The 17352-nt window shown below is 42.5% G+C and overlaps 1 protein-coding gene across 12 annotated transcripts in view; it reads left to right on the top strand.

Moving 5' to 3' along the window:
* Nucleotides 1-17352, top strand: part of SRGAP2 (SLIT-ROBO Rho GTPase activating protein 2) — a 240734-nt gene that overhangs the window by 1855 nt on the left and 221527 nt on the right. For all 12 annotated transcript variants that reach the window (XM_059070876.2, XM_059070914.2, XM_059070844.2 and 9 more), the window contains exon 2: nt 54-662. In XM_059070876.2, coding sequence (XP_058926859.1) covers nt 596-662 — 67 coding nt within the window. In that variant the 5' untranslated portion in view covers nt 54-595. The remainder of the gene's footprint in view (nt 1-53; nt 663-17352) is intronic.

Genomic DNA, 17352 nt, shown 5'->3' with positions numbered 1-17352 from the left:
TTAGGATCTGCGCTGGTGCTGATCGCCCCCTCCTCTTTTCCCTGCATTTACAGGCAAGTGAACCGGAGCAAACGACTTCCGATCCAGTCTGCGCTGCTGCGGCTCCCGTTTGGGATTTGATTTGCAGCATCTTCGAGGCTGTGCAACAAAAAACCGCGAAGCACGCCCAGCCCTCCCCCGGCACCCCGATACGCACCCACTCCCTCCCGGGGACCCAGCTGGGCGAGTCCACATCCCCGCGCCCCCCACACCATGTTGTGCGGAAGGACTTCCACTCCCCGCCTGTGTCGTTGATGTCAGACCCCAGGCCAGCCTCCGGGCGCTGCAGTTCTCCCGGCTAATGCTGAGGCTGCGGCTTGGGCTCTAGCACAGGAACCGACCGCCGCCGCGCCGGCCCCAGCGCCCACCGTCTGCATGTGTCCGCCGTAGCCGCCTGCCCAGCCCGCAGCCCGCGCTCCCCGGAGCGCTGGAGACCACCGCGGGGGGCCCCTTCTGCCCTTGGGAAAAGCGATCTTGGAGGTATTGATTTCGGTGGTTGGATTTTTCCCGTGGATTTATCAATTCACAATTCGAATTTGGAAGAAAGAAGGAAAACATGACGTCTCCAGCCAAATTCAAAAAGGATAAGGAGATTATAGCAGAGTACGATACTCAGGTCAAAGGTAAGGGCTTTGAAAAATAGCATAATGCATATTCTCTGTAGACCATTGAGACATGGATTTCCACCGTGATTTGCAAGATGTTCATTTCTTTGGGTGGAGCAGGTGGGGGCAGGCTGACCCCAGAGGTGGTTTCTTATGTGGGTCTGAGCCTCCGAGGGATTGGCCATGCCAGGGGCCACAGGCTCTGGAAAGGAATTTTCGGAGTGGGCTTTAGATTTGTCTGTAGGGCTGGCCATTATTTTGGCAGTCCTTTTCCCCAGGCTAAATAGGATGGGGGGAGGGGCAGGAGGTTCTTGGAGAGAGAAAGGCGGCAGTTTGCCTCTGGGTGTCTGGGTCAGGTTTCCTTGAAGGACAACTGAAATCTGACAGGTGTTTGGGAATTTATTTCAGAGGTTGAAGAGGAGTCCAGGCAGAGAAAGGCAACCTTGAGAAGGTGTACCATTTGGAGAGCCCTGGGAGAGGCGGGGTTTTTTTCTGATGCACTGTATCAAAACATGACATTTGCTTTGACATCAGGCACAGAAAGTCTGTGGCCACCTGGGGTGCACCTTGTACCTGCCTGGTCTCTGGTTGTCTGCATTCAGAGATCAGAGAACAGAAAGAATAAGGTCACTCACACCCGGTCTCTGCCCTCACCTAAACCTGAATGGAGTTGGGTTGTTGCTGGGTGGTGCTGAGTCTGGAGAATGGGAAGACATAATTGTTTAACCCTTCTGTGTTGTCCTCTGCTCTAGAATACATGCTTTTAAAGGCCTGCTTACCTCTCTGAAAAAATGTGAGAGGTAAAGCAAATTGTGGACCTAGAGAAAGCAAGTGACCTGCTAGCACATCTAGTCCACTGCCTGACTTGGTGCATGAATCAAAACCCCTTCCCAGATAGCCTTTTTAAACCAGCAGTTCCCATAGAAGGGGTTCCCGCCTGCTAAAGAGCCCCAGCATATGGTTATGCAAGGCACCGTCCCTTCTTGGCCAGTCACTGGAAAGAGCCATGTGGCTGTAGCCCACTGAGACTTCAGCTGGGTAGTGGGAGAGGTGGGTGGCCTTGAATGTTACACCACATGGTTGGAGCTCTGGATTTTCCTTTGTTTCGGAGTACAGAGGGAGGGGCCCCTCCTTCTTTCTCTGCACCAATGTGAGAAGACCTTTTCCTATCCTAGAGGACTTGGGAAGGGCCATGCCTCCCCTCTAATGGTTGCAGGGGGTGCGAGTAGGGCTAGAGTTTGAAATGGGCAGCTGCTTTATCTCTTGGAAGGTTGGAAGGTAGTTTGAAGTCCTCACTGTGCCTGTAGGATCTTTTTAATGTCATCAGGTTGGTCAATGCTGGAGGTGCCCTGAGGGACCTTCTATCCACTGGACTGCAAATATTGGTGGGTTTATTACAGAGATGGGGGAATTGACTGATGGATAGCTTCAGTTGAACTGGGATTGGGAGAGGTGTGGTTGTGAGGTATAACTGAGGTCTTGGCCTCTTGTCACTGTTCATAATCCGGGCCTCTTTTTGTAAACAATAAGCCACTGGCCTCAGTGTCCTGTCCAGATGCACTTCAGTTTGCTGCTGGAATTCCCCCCTGCAGTTTTAACCAGATATGTCATTCTTTTTTTTTTTTTTTTTAAATACATCCTATTCTTAACTGTTGCCATAGGGAGCGTTAATAACTTTGACTTTCCCAGATTTCTCTCCAGAAGCAGCCATTTGACTAAGGTGCAAAGTGACTTTACATGTTTATTTTTTGAAAGGTTCGGGACTGATAGGTGTTAATAGAACTGTATCTGCTGATTCTGTATTGGTGAAGGATTTCTCACAAGTGTCTCAAATACTTTGTGTATTTACAAACATTATTCATTGAGATGATGTAATGCAGTTGACTGGGGTTTGTCTTCACCCTTGCCACAAGCAGGGGACTCTTTTGCTTTGCACTGATATCTTTTCATTAACACTATTCAGGATCATAGAATTTTATAGGTGGCCGTGCATGATGTCTTACTCAGAGAAGGTGCCCAATGAATGCTTAAGAAACTGATTTGAATAGTTTAGTCCCTCATTTACAGCTGAGGCGAGTATAGAGAAATAAAGAGGCTTGTCCAAGGTCACACAGCTAGGTGGTGGTAGATCTGAAACTAGAAGCAGGTTACTGACTCCCAATTCTCTATTGTATTCTATTCATAATTATTATGAACATCATTTGACCAGAGTAGGGAAAAAAAAAAACTTAAGAAGCCAAAGTCCGACAATGGATAATAGTAGTAATAGTGATAATAATAGATTACGTTTTGGATGGTCATTATGTTCCAGCCTGTCCCAAGTGCTTTATAAGAATTGTCTCATTTAATCTTCACTTAAAACTTGGAGGTGAATATTACTTCATCCTCTATTCACTACATGAAGAGACTGAGCCTTAGAGAGGATAAAGAAGCCCTCCCAAGGTCACACAGCCAGACCACAGCAGGTGGACTCCACTTCTTTATTCATCAACTAGTTACTGAGTGCCTTCAATGGGTTCTGGGGACTGATGATGTAGCAGTGAAGAAGAAAAAGTCCTCTCCCTCATGAAGCTTGCATTCTAGAGTCTGTGTTCTCCATGGAAGATCATAGAACTTGGAGACAAAGGACCCGGGTTCTGGGTTGGCTCTGCTCCCCTACTAGCTGGAAGCCCTTGGTCAGATTTATGATGTTTCAGCTTTTTATGTGTTGTGTGGGACTCATAGTGCTGCTAGTCTTACTTCTCTTATAGATGCCAAGATAAAAAAGAAAATTGCTTCCTTGGTCTGGTGGTTAAGAGCGCAAGTTTTTGAGTCAAAGGAATCCAGGCTTAAATCTCAGCACTGTCACTCGTTTGCCTCGCTCCTTGGGCAGGTTACCTGGCTTGTCCAAGCCTCGGGATCCTAACCTGGAAAATAGGCAACATAATATGTGTTTCCTAAGGTCACTGTGAGGATTCAATGAGACAGTATATCAAAATCATTTAGCACAGTATCTGGTACTTGTAAATGCTCAATAATAGTAAGGTCCGCTGAAATGAGATGACCATTAAAGCCGCATTGCCTTTTCACTCCCAAAGTGCCAGTTATAATGATAGGAAACAAGTCTAGGATGAAACTTGAGTTCTAGTTTAAGTTCCTCCAGTAGTAGTGAAAGCTCTCTTGGTTCAGTCACTTAAACCCTCTAGAACTCAGCTTCCCATTCTGTAAAATGAACAGGTAAACTGTTTAATTGTTGGCCGCTGTTGTTCTATATGTCTCTGACCAGAGTCCTGGGTCTTGCTTTTCAGTCAGAATGGTTTGAATCAAGGGGACCCTTAATGGACTTTGGGGAACCCTGTCTATCCTGTGGTTTTGGGTCCCTTTAAACGACCTGCTTGTGTGTGCCCTGAAGGACTTCTGAGACTGCAGCCCCAACCCTACCCCAGTGTGGTTTTATGAGGGGCGTGACTCCTTAGCCTGCCTTGGAGCCCACTTCTTAAAAACCACCATTGTTTCTGGTTTGTGGGTGTTCAGATTCCTTTGAAAGTTCATGCCTTTCAATCTCTGACTCGAAAGCAATAATAATACTCTTCGTATTTGTACATGGCTCAATTTACAAAGTGCTTCATATACATTAATCTCGGCAAATTCTTGACAGATTCATGGTCAGATTCATGGTCATAACCTGAGGCCTTTTTGGCCTCTAGTTAGTTAGCTTCTTTTGGGATTGGAGCAGCAAAGGGTGGTAAGGTGCAGGGCATAACCATCACAAGAGGTGATAATCTAGCTGGCATTTGGATGAGTTCGCATGACAGCAAACCCTCCCAGCTATTGTCCTGTCTTTGTTCAAGGCTCCCTTTCCTGTACCGTCTCCACACCTTGAGTTTTTACTGTCCCCCAGAAAACTTGAGATTGATAGTTAATGCAAATATTCTAGGAGGAATCATCTGAAACAGAGTGGCACTGTGTGCTGAGCTGTCAAATTCTCTTTCTTGAGAACATTAGGGGTCTTGTCTTTTTTTTTTTTTTTTAATGTCTTAGAAGAACAGTGTGTGAGCACCACAGAGCTGAGAAGTGAAATTTTGTAATTTCCATCTGGAGCATTTTGATAGAAAAGCCTTTGCCTGGAACAGTTTAACCCTTTCAGGACCCTTTCAGAGCAGGAGATGAAATTTAAAACTTTAGACATATTGTGTGTGCACACACACTTGGGAATGCGGATTGCTGATATTTAAACAAGCTTGTTCCCCGGGGAGGTGTGAGCGGTTCTTCACTCCTGCCAACAAAGGTCTTCTTCGAAGCTTCTTTCCTCCCAGCCCCCATTCCTCAAGGGAGCTTTAAATATAATCAGTTTGTGAAAAGCTGCAGTAAAACATCTCCTTGTAATCCCCAAGCAGATGCTATCATCTTCCCTCGAGATGATTGAAGGCACCTCTTCCTTTGCTCAGGGAAAACAGGATTCTAAGTAAGGTGAGCTCCTGGAAGAAAATGAAGCTCTTGGAAAAATTAAAGTACTGTACTCTGTATCTCCAAGTTAAAAGGCCCTGGAGGAAGGTGGTGGGCAAGAAGCTGGGGGTGCTGTGTGCTGTGCAAGGTAGCAATGGTTAGAAACAAAGTTTGTGAGGAGTCCTTAACTTTTCCAATTTCAGGCATTCTCTTGGGGAATGGGAACAGAAATTTCCTTTGGAGAAGCCCATCTGGTAATTATGCACCACACAGGTTGACAGCCCAGACAAGCCCTAATCATTTCTCTGTTTTGAAGTTTACAGGGTCTGACCTGGCCCTGATATGTAGGGTCCACACCCTTTAAAATCAGCAGGTGCTCAGCCCCTGACTGGTGGCACCTGTAGGGTTCTCCTTCCAGAAGAGAGGTTTTCTTCATGGGCATTGTGACAACTTTAGACCCTAGACCTCTGAGGGTTTTGTTAGGAAAATATGATGTCATGTTGTAGGGAAAAAGTAGTTGATATTTAGATTTCTACTGGTAATACAATTCAAGTGAATAGTTTTAACTGGTCAGCTACAGAATTGGCCTTTTGGGGAATCTGGGAGAGTTACCTTCAAAGTTGTTTGATTTAAAAATAAGTAATGAGAGCACTTGAAAATGTCTTTGAAAATTACAGAATAACACCTTTACTGATTTTACAATAATGTGTAGGAACTCTCATCTCTCTCTCTCTTTAATTGTGGTAAAATACACATAACATAAAATTTACCATCTTAATCATTCTTAAGTGTACAGTTCAGTGGCATTAATTACATTCACATTGTTGTGTAACCATCACCACCATCTTTCCACAGAACTCTTCATTTTGCAGAGTTGAAACTCTGTACCCATTAAACAATAACTGCCCCCTGCCCCCATTTGACAACTCTAGGTACCTCATATAAGTGGAGTCATACAGTAGTCCTTTTGTGACTGGCTTATTTCACTTAACATAATGTCTTCAACGTTCATCCAGGATGTAGCATGTGTCAGAATTTCCTTCCTTTTTAAGGACATTATATGTATAATCCACGTTTTGTTTATCCATTCATCCATCCATGGACACTTGGGTTGTTTCTACCTTTTGGTTATTGCAAATAATGCTGCCATGAACATAGGTGTATTCCTATTTTTTAAAAATGTCCTCTACACCAAAGTTTTACAGGCCTGTGTATACATTTCTATATAATCACCTGTCCTCATTAAATTTTTAGAATTAACCTTTAAATATACATATTTTCATATTATGAGTATATATTTATGTTGGTAGTATAAGCATTATGTATTAATTTTATACCTTTTAATAATTATGTGAATGAGTAAACTTTTATTGTATTTTTAACAGCTTTACTGAGGTTTTTGTTTTTTTTTAAGAAATTCCTGTTTTCTTTTAAAATTTATTTATTTATTTATTTTGGGCTGTGCTGGGTCTTTTTTTCTGTGCAAGGGCTTTCTCTAGTTGTGGCAAGCGGGGGCCCCTCTTCATCGCGGTGCATGGGCCTCTCACTATTGTGGCCTCTCTTGTTGCGGAGCACAGGTTCCAGCTGCGCAGGCTCAGTAGTTGTGGCTCACGGGCCCAGTTGCTCCGCGGCATGTGGGATATTCCCAGACCAGGGCTCGAACCCGTGTCCCCTGAATTAGCAGGCAGATTCTCGACCACTCTGCCACCAGGGAAGCCCTTTACTGAGGTTTAATTGACATATAATAAACCTCACATGTTTGAGGTATACATTTGATAAGTTTTGGCATGTTGTCTACCTATAAAAACATCACAATCAAGATAAGTGAATGAAACCATCACAAAGTTTCTTCATCATAATGTGTTAATAAGTGAGTAAGATAATACTGCATTATAGAAATGACATTAGGTTAAAAATAAATAAGTAAAACCCAGATATTACCAAGTTTTAAATAATGATCCAAGCCACCCAGATTGGTCCCTGGAAAATTTATTTAACCTTAGTAAATAAAAATAAACAATCTCCCAGGGAAGTTGTGTTAATAATTGTGTCTCAACTATTACCATGTTTAGGAGAGAGGGTACAAGATAGGGGAAGAAAGAAAAGAAAAAAATCTTGGATACGTTACAAGTTGAAGAGTGACAGTATCTATTTTCCTATAGTCCTTGCTTGAACTAGTCCCCTGGGCCTCAGGCCTCTTCTGAAACTGGTCACAAGTGAGCCAGATGCCAAGGGGAGGGGCTGGGGGCTCCCATGGGAGATCTGCTCAGAGTGTTATGAATATGGCTTCTTTCCTCTAATGATTGATTCCCTATCATCTGTTGAATAGAGACCAACTTTCCAAGGTGAATATTACTTGGTCTTCAATCTGGCTGCAACCTATCATGTCAACCATACTTTTCCATTTTACTTTAAAAGGACTGGAGGCCTGTCTGCACTATTTGACATTCTTTATTTTTTATTTTTTTTGGTGACGCCACGTGGCTTGCAGGATCTTAGTTCCCCAGTCAGGGATTGAACCCGGGCCCTCAGCAATGAAAGTGAGGAGTCCTAACCACTGGACCACCAGAGAATTCCCTATTTGCCATTCTTTAGACGCATATACTATTAACTAATATTTTGCTGTTTGTTTGGGACTTAATGTACTAGGCATTATGCTAAATACTCTACATAAATTATTTCATAATTCTTACACCAATTCTAGGAGGAATATATTGTTATTATCCCACTTTGCTGATGAAGAAAGTGAGATGTAGGAGATTCAGCGACTCAGTGAATGAACAGGAATTAGAACCTCAGCCATCACCAGAGTCTAAGTTCTGAGCACTGTTCATGGAATACCCCTTTCTCCCTGCCCAGCCCCACATCTCCACCTACTGAGATCTCACCCTTCTAGTAAAGCTCAACTTTTCTGGCATGCCTTCCTTGGTCACACTGATCAGAAATGACCCTTCTCTCTAGTTCATTCACATAGCGCTATGGCGTTGATCTTGTACTGCCTTAGGTTTTAAATATTTGTCTTTTAGTCTTCTCTCTACTGCTAGACTTCTGGTAGGATGGTTTGAGGTTGTGTAGTGCAGTGCAATGCGAAGAGCGTAGGCTTTGGAAGTAGCCCTCAGTTGGAATCTTGTCAATATCACCTCCTTGCTGTATATCCTTGCTCACTCAACTTCTCTTCTGTGACACAGAGATAAGACCAATCTTGCCGGTTTATTGTGAATGTGTGTAAAATGCTAGCTCCTTGTATGGCAAATATTAAACGCTAAATAAGTAACTCTTACTATGGGGAGGGCCCTTCAGATAGTAAACAGTCTAGAATAGTGTTGTAGCCTAAATGGTGGCTCTTAGTAAATATATACTGGCTGTAATGATGAATACATAAATGAATGACCTGGACTACTACAAATAATTTTTTTAGAAGTAGTTTCTTAATTTGATCTTGATAATATATCTTGCTTAATACCACCAAAGTGATTTTTTTTAAAACCAAACTTATTGTTCTGCTAAGGTCATAGCATAGACTGTTTACATCAATCACTTCCCAATTACCTTGATCACAGTTTTTACCACTAGAAGGCTAAACTGCCTCTCATTCCCTTACTGCATTATGTTATTTCATGCTTCATGCTTTATCCATGCTGTGTCTTCTGTTTGGAATGGGTCCTTTTCCTTGAACTTGGAAAACGTATCCTTTAAAACCCAGCTCTGATGTCACCACCTCCAGGAAGTGTTCCCTGCTTATCCCTATTCTCTGCATAGTGACCCTGTGCAAGATCCCAAGCAGGATTCCTTAGTATCTCTGCACAGGCTTAATCAGCCCACCCTCAGCATCTCCTCAGCAGTGTCTTTGTGCTTATTTGTATATTGCACTCATCATATTACATTGTAATCTCTTCATTTACACCTCATTATTTATAACTAGCTGAGTACCTGGTGGAGGGAATTGTCTTTTATTCATTTCCATGTGTCCAGCTTCTGGCATGGAAATGAATAAATACTTATAAATTGAATGTGAACCTTTTCTGAGTTGAGGTTGGATTTGACAATGCCAGGATGCCTTGCTTCTGCATTTCTCCTCCTACTCCAATAACAAGATTTCTCCTTAGGTTAATGTTATTTGAAATTCAAAGTAGATTAAGCATTGTGAATATTATCATCATACAGGAACAAGTACAAACTATGTAGTTCTGTGGTGGTTCCCCAATGGGGTTAAGTTTTTTCTTATTTACTACCCCCTCTGCCCCTTTAGAATCATTGCCCTAGAGCTATACTTGAGTTCTTCAATCATGTCTTTCTTTAAAATTCAAGGAAAATATTAACTCTGAAATTTGAAAGAGTTTAAAACAAAAGTAAGGTTTTTCTGTAATTGAAGCAAAACACATTCTACATTTGTCCAGGATTTATTCATCATTTAAAACAGATATTCCCGGTCTAAATTTGAGAACGTTTAGGTCTATTTTGACCAGGAGTTAAAACAGAGTTGACCTGAAGAAGAACTGCTGGGATACTTTTTCGAGGCATTGTTTTGGAGAGAGCTATTGCCTTATTAGAAGCAGCTGCATGGTCTATGGTAAAAGGGGAAGAAAGGTCCAAAGTGACCAACAGAAAAACTCTCCCCGCTGGTTTTTCTAGTCATTTGGTATTAAGTAGCCTTGACTTTATTTATACATTGTGAACGAAGGGTTCTGAACTTGAAATATACATTCATGAGGAAGGAAGAGCAGCTGGGAAGTGCACCTCCTCCATTTCTGTGAGTATTTTAGGATGCCATCTGTTACGGAGAAGGCAGAGCCCTTTTTTTTTTTTTTTTTTTTAACCTTTTCTTCTAGAAATGCACTAATCAGTGGGCAGGTGACCCAAAAGGCATCATGAAAGTTGGGACCGGGCTTCCCTAGTGGCGCAGTGGTTGAGAGTCCGCCTGCCGATGCAGGGGATACAGGTTCGTGCCCCGGTCCGGGAAGATCCCATATGCCGTGGAGCGGCTGGGCCCGTGAGCCATGGACGCTGAGCCTGCGCGTCCGGAGCCTGTGCTCCACACAGGAGAGTCCACAACAGTGTGAGGCCCGCGTACCAAAAAAAAGAAAAAAGAAAAAGAAAGTTGGGACCTTGTCTTTGCTGCCTGAGCCCAGATTCTGCCTTTCAAATCATAGTAGGGTCTGAATGCTCACCCTGGAAAAGGTGACCTCACCAGCCATGGGCTCCACAGGAAGACAAAGCACAGAAAACAAAGGGATCCAGGAGCGTGAGCTGGCCGAGACATGATATGCCAGGAGCTTTAAAAAATACATCCGGGCTTCCCTGGTGGCGCAGTGGTTGAGAGTCCGCCTGCCGATGCAGGGGACACGGGTTCGTGCCCCGGTCCAGGGGGATCCCACATGCCGCGGAGCGGCTGGGCCCATGAGCCATGGCCGCTGAGCCTGTGCTCAGCAACGGGAGAGGCCACAACAGAGAGAGGCCCGCGTACCGCGAAAAAAAAAAAAAAAAAAAAAGAAATACATCCTGTTTCTGAAGAGTTGGCACCAATTTCTCCAAACATTGAAACCCCTTGGAGATCTGCTCCTTTTTCCCACTAGTCTTTTTCTTGTGTTTATTTATTTATTTTAGGGGGGTGAGGGTAATTGGGCCAGATCTTGTCAGATGAGTAAGCTGCTCTTTGGGAAAGCATCTTGACTGAGATATCTATTTTGGAGCAATACTTCTTTGGGGCCATAACAAACTGAACTACAGGGCAGCATGGTTCCCTGGAAAAGAGTGCTGGATTTGGAGTCAGAAAGCCTTGGTTCTAGTTTGGCTTTGCCATTTACAACTGTGATTTTGGGGGTAACTCACCTCAGGTCTCAAAGTTCCTTGTTTGTTTCCTCATCTGTAAAATTGGGACAACAATTCTTGGCCCTGGCTAATGGTGATGGTGATTATGATGAAGATGGCTAGCATTTAGTGAGTACTTCTTATGTCTAAATTGTGTTTGAAGTGCTTTACGTGTAGTCTTAACTCATGAATCTCCCAACAGCCCTATGAGGTAGCTACTATTATTATCCCCAGTTGACAGATGAGAAACAGGGAGGTTAAATAACTTACTCCAAAGCACACAGCACAGCTAGTAAGTGAAGAAGGCAGAGTGGGAAACAAGGCCCACTCAACATTGTTGTGAGGCTCCAATGAAATAATTCATCACAAATGCCTTTGAAACTGTGAAATGCTGTGGACATTTAGTTGATTATTCTCATTTCCTAGTATCTTGATGCTAAAAGGAGCTCTAAATGCAGTGTTCTAAATGTCTTCCTAGTATGTACCTATTTGATCTGCCTACGCCTTGGTTTTCTCATCTAGGAAAGTGGGGTTAAATTAGAAAATTTCTAAGGCCGGCCCCAGCTTTCATGGTTCATTAGTTTTGCTTATTTAAGATATTGAAGGTAACAGTTTTGCCCCTATTTAGCAGGCACTCTTGTAAGTACAAAACCCCATTGTATTCTCTGAATGACACTCTCCCCAGCCCCAGGGCTTGCCATGTCTCTGTGGTTGCTGCACACAAGGAGCGTGGACCCCTGTGGTGGCACAGTGGCAGCTGTTCTGGAGAGCATCTGAAGTGACACTTGGTTAGGTGTCCCTATCTGATAGAAAGGTGAGCCTCACAGCTGGAGAAACTGAGGTGAGGGATAGTCACTTGATTGACCTAGAGGTGGACTTGTGACTGGGTTACTAGGGACAATAAATGCTTTAATCAGGATAAATATATTAAACCTAGGACAGTAAGCTCAGAGACTTACAGAGTGAGAAAATTCTCTATTGATACTGGTGTATATGGTTTTCCTCATCAATGGTCATGGGCCAGAGGTGGAACTTGTGTAACACTGGGTATTATAGATATTTATGTTGTGTGCAGAACTTGAATTTAAAAGAAAAAGAAAATGGAAGTTGGGTGATTGTCTTAAATTAAAATTATAGAATAAGGAAGTAGGAGGTTTTTAATCCCTGACATCTGGTCTGGGACAAACTGGGCGGAGGTGGCATGGATGTGGAACTGGGTAGGGTTAATCTAGACATCTGGGCTGTGGGGTAAGTGACTTCAGGCTCTCCCAGGATGTAGGATGGCCTCTTGCCTCTTATATTCCTCTCCATATGTTAGGCCCTTTGTCAACTAAGGGATTTCTTTGTGGATTGTGATGAGGTATGCTGTAATATGGAGTGGAAGTGTTTCCACGTTTGTGTTTGTTTTCTTTCCACCTAATGAATAGGCTAAGTTAACAGTCTGTCATTTTAAAATGAGTACCATTAATAATGATGACAGCTCATATTTTTATCAGTACAGCATTTAAAAAATATCATTCACAGGGAGGGAAGGAGGGCTGTAGGGCCATGGAGGACTAGCTATGTCATGTTGGACAAGTCCTTCCACTTTTGGGATTCTCAGCTTCTCAGCTAGAAAGTAGAAAGATGGATTACTAGTTCCTTGCTTTGTCATTTTTAGGACATACGATCCAAAATGGTTATCTTCAAGTGAATTGACACATAGAGTTTACATGTTCATAATTGTCCTAAGAGAAGGCTAGAAACCATAGAACAGATACTGTAGGTTCTTACTACTCATCTCTCCTACTCCTGGTTTAAGATTTCATCTTTTTAAAAGTTTTATTTAATTTATTGGAATATAGTTGATTCACAATGTTGTGTTAGTTTCAGGTGTACAGCAAAGTGATTCAGTTATACATATATATATATTCATTCTTTTTCAGGTTCTTTTCTCATTTAGGTTATTACAGAATGCTGAGTAGAGTTCCCTGTGCTATACAGCAGGTCCTTGTTGATTATTTTATATATAGTAGTGTATATATGTTAATCCCAAACTCCTAATTTGTCCCTCCCTACCACGTTTCCCCTTTGGTGACCATAAGTTTGTTTTCGAAATCTGTGAGTCTGTTGCTGTTTTGTAAATAAGTTCACTTATATCTTTTTTTTTTTTTTTTTTTTTTTTTGCGGTACGCGGGCCTCTCACAGCTGTGGCTTCTCCCGTTGCGGAGCACAGGCTCCGGACGCGCAAGCTCAGCGGCCATGGCCCACGGGCCCAGCCGCTCCGCGGCATGTGGGATCCTCCCGGACCGGGGTACGAACCCGTGTCCCCTGCATCGACAGGCGGACTCTCAACCACTGCACCACCAGGGAAGCCCCATTTATATCATTTTTAAAAATTAGATTCCACATGTTAGTTTAAGTTTTCATCTTCAAATGACATTAATAGGCTTTGTGTTTTAGATGTCCTTGGAGTCAGTTGTGCTGTATCTCTTGATCTCTCTTATTTATTCAGTGATTTGTGGTGATGTAAGTTATCTCAACGCTTTGCTGTCAGCAGTTTTAAACAAACGTTGAAGCATTTTGGGTAGATGATATCTGTTGATTTGATTAATGGGGTTCTTGATCTGGATATTTTAAGACCAGTGACAATACAATTTTAAAACACCTAGTACTCTTTAAAACTACAGTAGTGTTCCCACTGCCAAAGCCTGAAATCGATCGATACCAGTTAGTTCCTTCTGACAGTACATGTGTGCATGTGAGCTTTCTTTCCCTCTTGGCCCAGGGAGCAGGACTGCCAGTCCAGAAATGCTAGCTCTTTTGGATTCAGCAGCAAAAAGAGTTAATCGGGTTACCCTGGTGGCGCAGTGGTTGAGAGTCCGCCTACCGATGCAGGGCACACGGGTTCGTGCCCCGGTCTGGGAGGATCCCACATGCTGCAGAGTGGCTGGGCCCGTGAGCCACGGCCGCTGAGCCTGCGCGTCCGGAACCTGTGCTCCGCCGCGGGAGAGGCCACAACAGTGAGAGGCCTGCGCACCGCAAAAAAAAAAAAAAAAAAGTTAAAGTTAATCATTATCCAGGCAGAAACAAACCTCCCAAGTTTTTAAACTTCCATTACCTAAAGTCCTTTCCTTGTTCCTCACAGAAGATGAGGCACTCTTGAGCACAGGCGTGCGCGTGCACATATACGCGCACACACACACTCTCTTACAAAACTTAATGTAAAACGATCTCATGTTTATGAGAGCTGGAATTACTTGTGTTCTGCAGGCTCAGTGGGCATGATGTGAAAGCAGGGCTATTTGGCCTGTGGAGATTGCAGATAAGACCATGATATGTAATTGAATAAGAATTTGAAAAATTATCCGATAACATTAGGAGCAGCAAAGCACTCGCTTGTGCTTCTTTTTTTTTTAAATGCTCGAGAACTATTTGGAGGAGGAGTAAGGAGCTGCTAGCATTGTTTTCAGGGTGTGGGAACCCCCTCCCGCCCCATGAGCCAAATCTGTTTGCCCAGAGTGTGAGGTCTCTGAGAGATTCTAACAGATCATTTAGTATATTCTTCTCTCCCCGGCAATTCTTCTGTCTAATCATGCCAGGAAAAGGGCTGTCAGCTAACCTTTAAAATCTTTTCCAGAAGAGTACACTGTAGCCTACCTTTCCATCTTGTTCCAGTGACCCAAACTATAAATGGTCAATTCTTTCATTTGCGGAGCTTGAAACAGGATAACAAAGGAGGCCTGATGAACTGAACTCATGTTTTTGCTACTGCCGCCACTCCCTCTGTACAGAACTTTGCTTCATCTGGGTTCTCAGTGGCTCAGGGAAGGAGGAGGTAATTGATGAAACTTTCAAGGCGTTGCCTCATGGCTGCTGGGGTGCTCTTCTTCCCAGTATTCTCCCCTCCCCACTGTCACCAGTTTTGGTTCATCTGGTATTGAACAAGGAAATCATGAGCTAATTTCAATCCAGCACCCATTTATTGAACACCTACTATGTGCTTGTTATGTGCTGGGTTGTGGGCATCTAGAGGTACATAACAAGGCTTTGGTTTTCAAGGAGCTACAGCCTATTAAAAGGAATGGACAGGTTACACAAATACAGTGACAGGGCCACAGTGGAGGGATATAGAAGGCCCAGAAGGGAGAGAATAGTCTGACAATGAGTAACATTGATGAGGCTGGTGGAAGAGGAGGATAGTGATTGCCTCCTGGTATTAATGAGAGCACTTGACAGTCTGAGAAGTGTCTTTCCATACTTTATCTCATTTAACCTATGACTGGCACGACAACAGGGCAGTGTGATTTCAGGCAGCTGTGGTTTTTGTTTTCTGGGCTTTTTGGAAATCTTTTATTTTGAAATAATTACACATTCACATACAATCGTCAGAAGTAATACAGAGAGCTTGCACATACCCTTTACTTAGTGTCCCCCAATGGTTAACATCATGCACAACTATAGTACAGTGTCACAACCAGGACACTGACATTGATACAGTCAAACTGCTGAATGGTGCCATCACTAAAGGGGTCCCTCATGTCAACGTGTTATTGTCCTGTCTCCCCCTTCAACTTATCTCACCTCCCTTAGTCCTTATTTCTTAACTCCTGGAAACACTAATCTGTTCCCCATGGCTATAATCTTGTCAATTCAAGACTATTATATACATGGCATCATATAGTATCCAGCCTTTTAGGATTGGCTTTTTTTCACTCAGCATAATTATCTGGTGATCCATCCAGGTTGTTGTGTGTATCACTAGATGATTCATTTTTATTGCTGAATAGCATTCCATTGTATGGATGTACCACAGTTTGTTAACCATTTACCCATTGAAGGACAGCTGGGTTGTTTCCAGTTTAGGGCTGTTAAGAATAAAGCTGCTGTGTGATACAGCCACTATGGAGAACAGTATGGAGGTTCCTTAAAAAACTAAAAATAGAACTACCATACAACCCAGCAATCCCACTACTGGGCATATACCCTGAGAAAACCATAATTCAAAAAGAGTCATGTACCAAAATGTTCATTGCAGCTCTATTTACAATAGCCAGGATATGGAAGCAACCTAAGTGTCCATAAACAGATGAATGGATAAAGAAGATGTGGCACATATATACAATGGAATATTACTCAGCCATAAAAAGAAATGAAAGTGAGTTATTTGTAGTGAGGTGGATGGACCTGGAGTCTGTCATACAGAGTGAAGTAAGTCAGAAGGAGAAAAACAAATACCGTATGCTAACACATATATATGGACTCTAAGGGAAAAAAATGTCATGAAGAGAGTAGGGGTAGGATGAGAATAAAACACAGACCTACTAGAGCATGGACTTGAGGATATGGGGAGAGGGAAGGGTAAGCTGTGACAAAGTGAGAGAGTGGCATGGACATATATACACTACCAAACGTAGGGTGGATAGCTAGTGGGAAGCAGCTGCATGGCACAGAGAGATCAGCTAGGTGGTTTGTGACCACCTAGAGGGGTGGGATAGGGTGGGTGGGAGGGAGGGAGATGCAAGAGGGAAGAGATATGGGAACATATGTATGTGTATAACTGATTCACTTTGTTGTAAAGCAGAAACTAACACACCATTGTAAAGCAATTATACTCCGATAAAGATGTTAAAAAAAAAAGAATAAAGCTGCTGTGAACATTTATGTACAGATTTTTGTGTGAATGGGTGTTTTTTTAAAAATGGAGGTAATTTTTTTTTAATGGAAAGATTGTAAATTAAAAGGTGGAAAATGTAGGTTTTGTTATTCACTAGGAAGTGATGTATATATTTTCCTAAAACTGATCACTTAACTTCTTGAGTCTCAATTTCATCATCAATAAAATGACATAATATATGTTCTGCCTACATGCTAGAGTTGTTGCATAGATAAACTGAGATAATATACGGTTACAAACATTATAGACTCTAATAAAATATAAACATTTCTAAGTAGGACAAGATACCACCTCATTGTGTTTTCTGGGAGAACTGAACTGGAAACGTACCCAGAGCAGTTCTTGAATTGCAGTCTAGAAACAGCTCTTTTAGGTGGCCTTTCTTTTTCTTAATATTGATGTGTGGGTGTTTCTTATATATTCTGGTTACTTATCTTTTGTTGGTGATATGGGTTGCAAATACCTTCTCCCAGGGTTGGCTTAACTTTTCACTTTTTATTGGATTCTTTGATGTATAGGAAATTTTAAATTTTAATATACTCAAATCTGTCTAGCTTTTCCTTTATTGTTTGGGCTTATTTTAGAATGCACATATACACAACCTTTCCTATCCTGAAATCATAAGGATATTCTCCTATGTGTTCTTTTAAATGTTTTTAAGTTTTGCTTCTCACAAATCTGACTTGAATAAATGTGGAATTTATTTTTGTGAATGGTGTGAGGTAGGGCTCTAACTTTATTTTATATTCCGTATGGCTAACCATTTGTTCTGATTCCATTTGTTGAAAGGGGCCATCTTTTCCTCCATTAATTTGTAAT

The sequence above is a fragment of the Kogia breviceps genome, chromosome 1 (assembly GCF_026419965.1).
Source record: "Kogia breviceps isolate mKogBre1 chromosome 1, mKogBre1 haplotype 1, whole genome shotgun sequence".
Classification (NCBI taxonomy): domain Eukaryota; kingdom Metazoa; phylum Chordata; class Mammalia; order Artiodactyla; family Physeteridae; genus Kogia; species Kogia breviceps.
The sequence above is the reverse complement of the archived record's forward strand: the minus strand, read 5'-3'. Positions and strand labels throughout refer to the sequence as shown.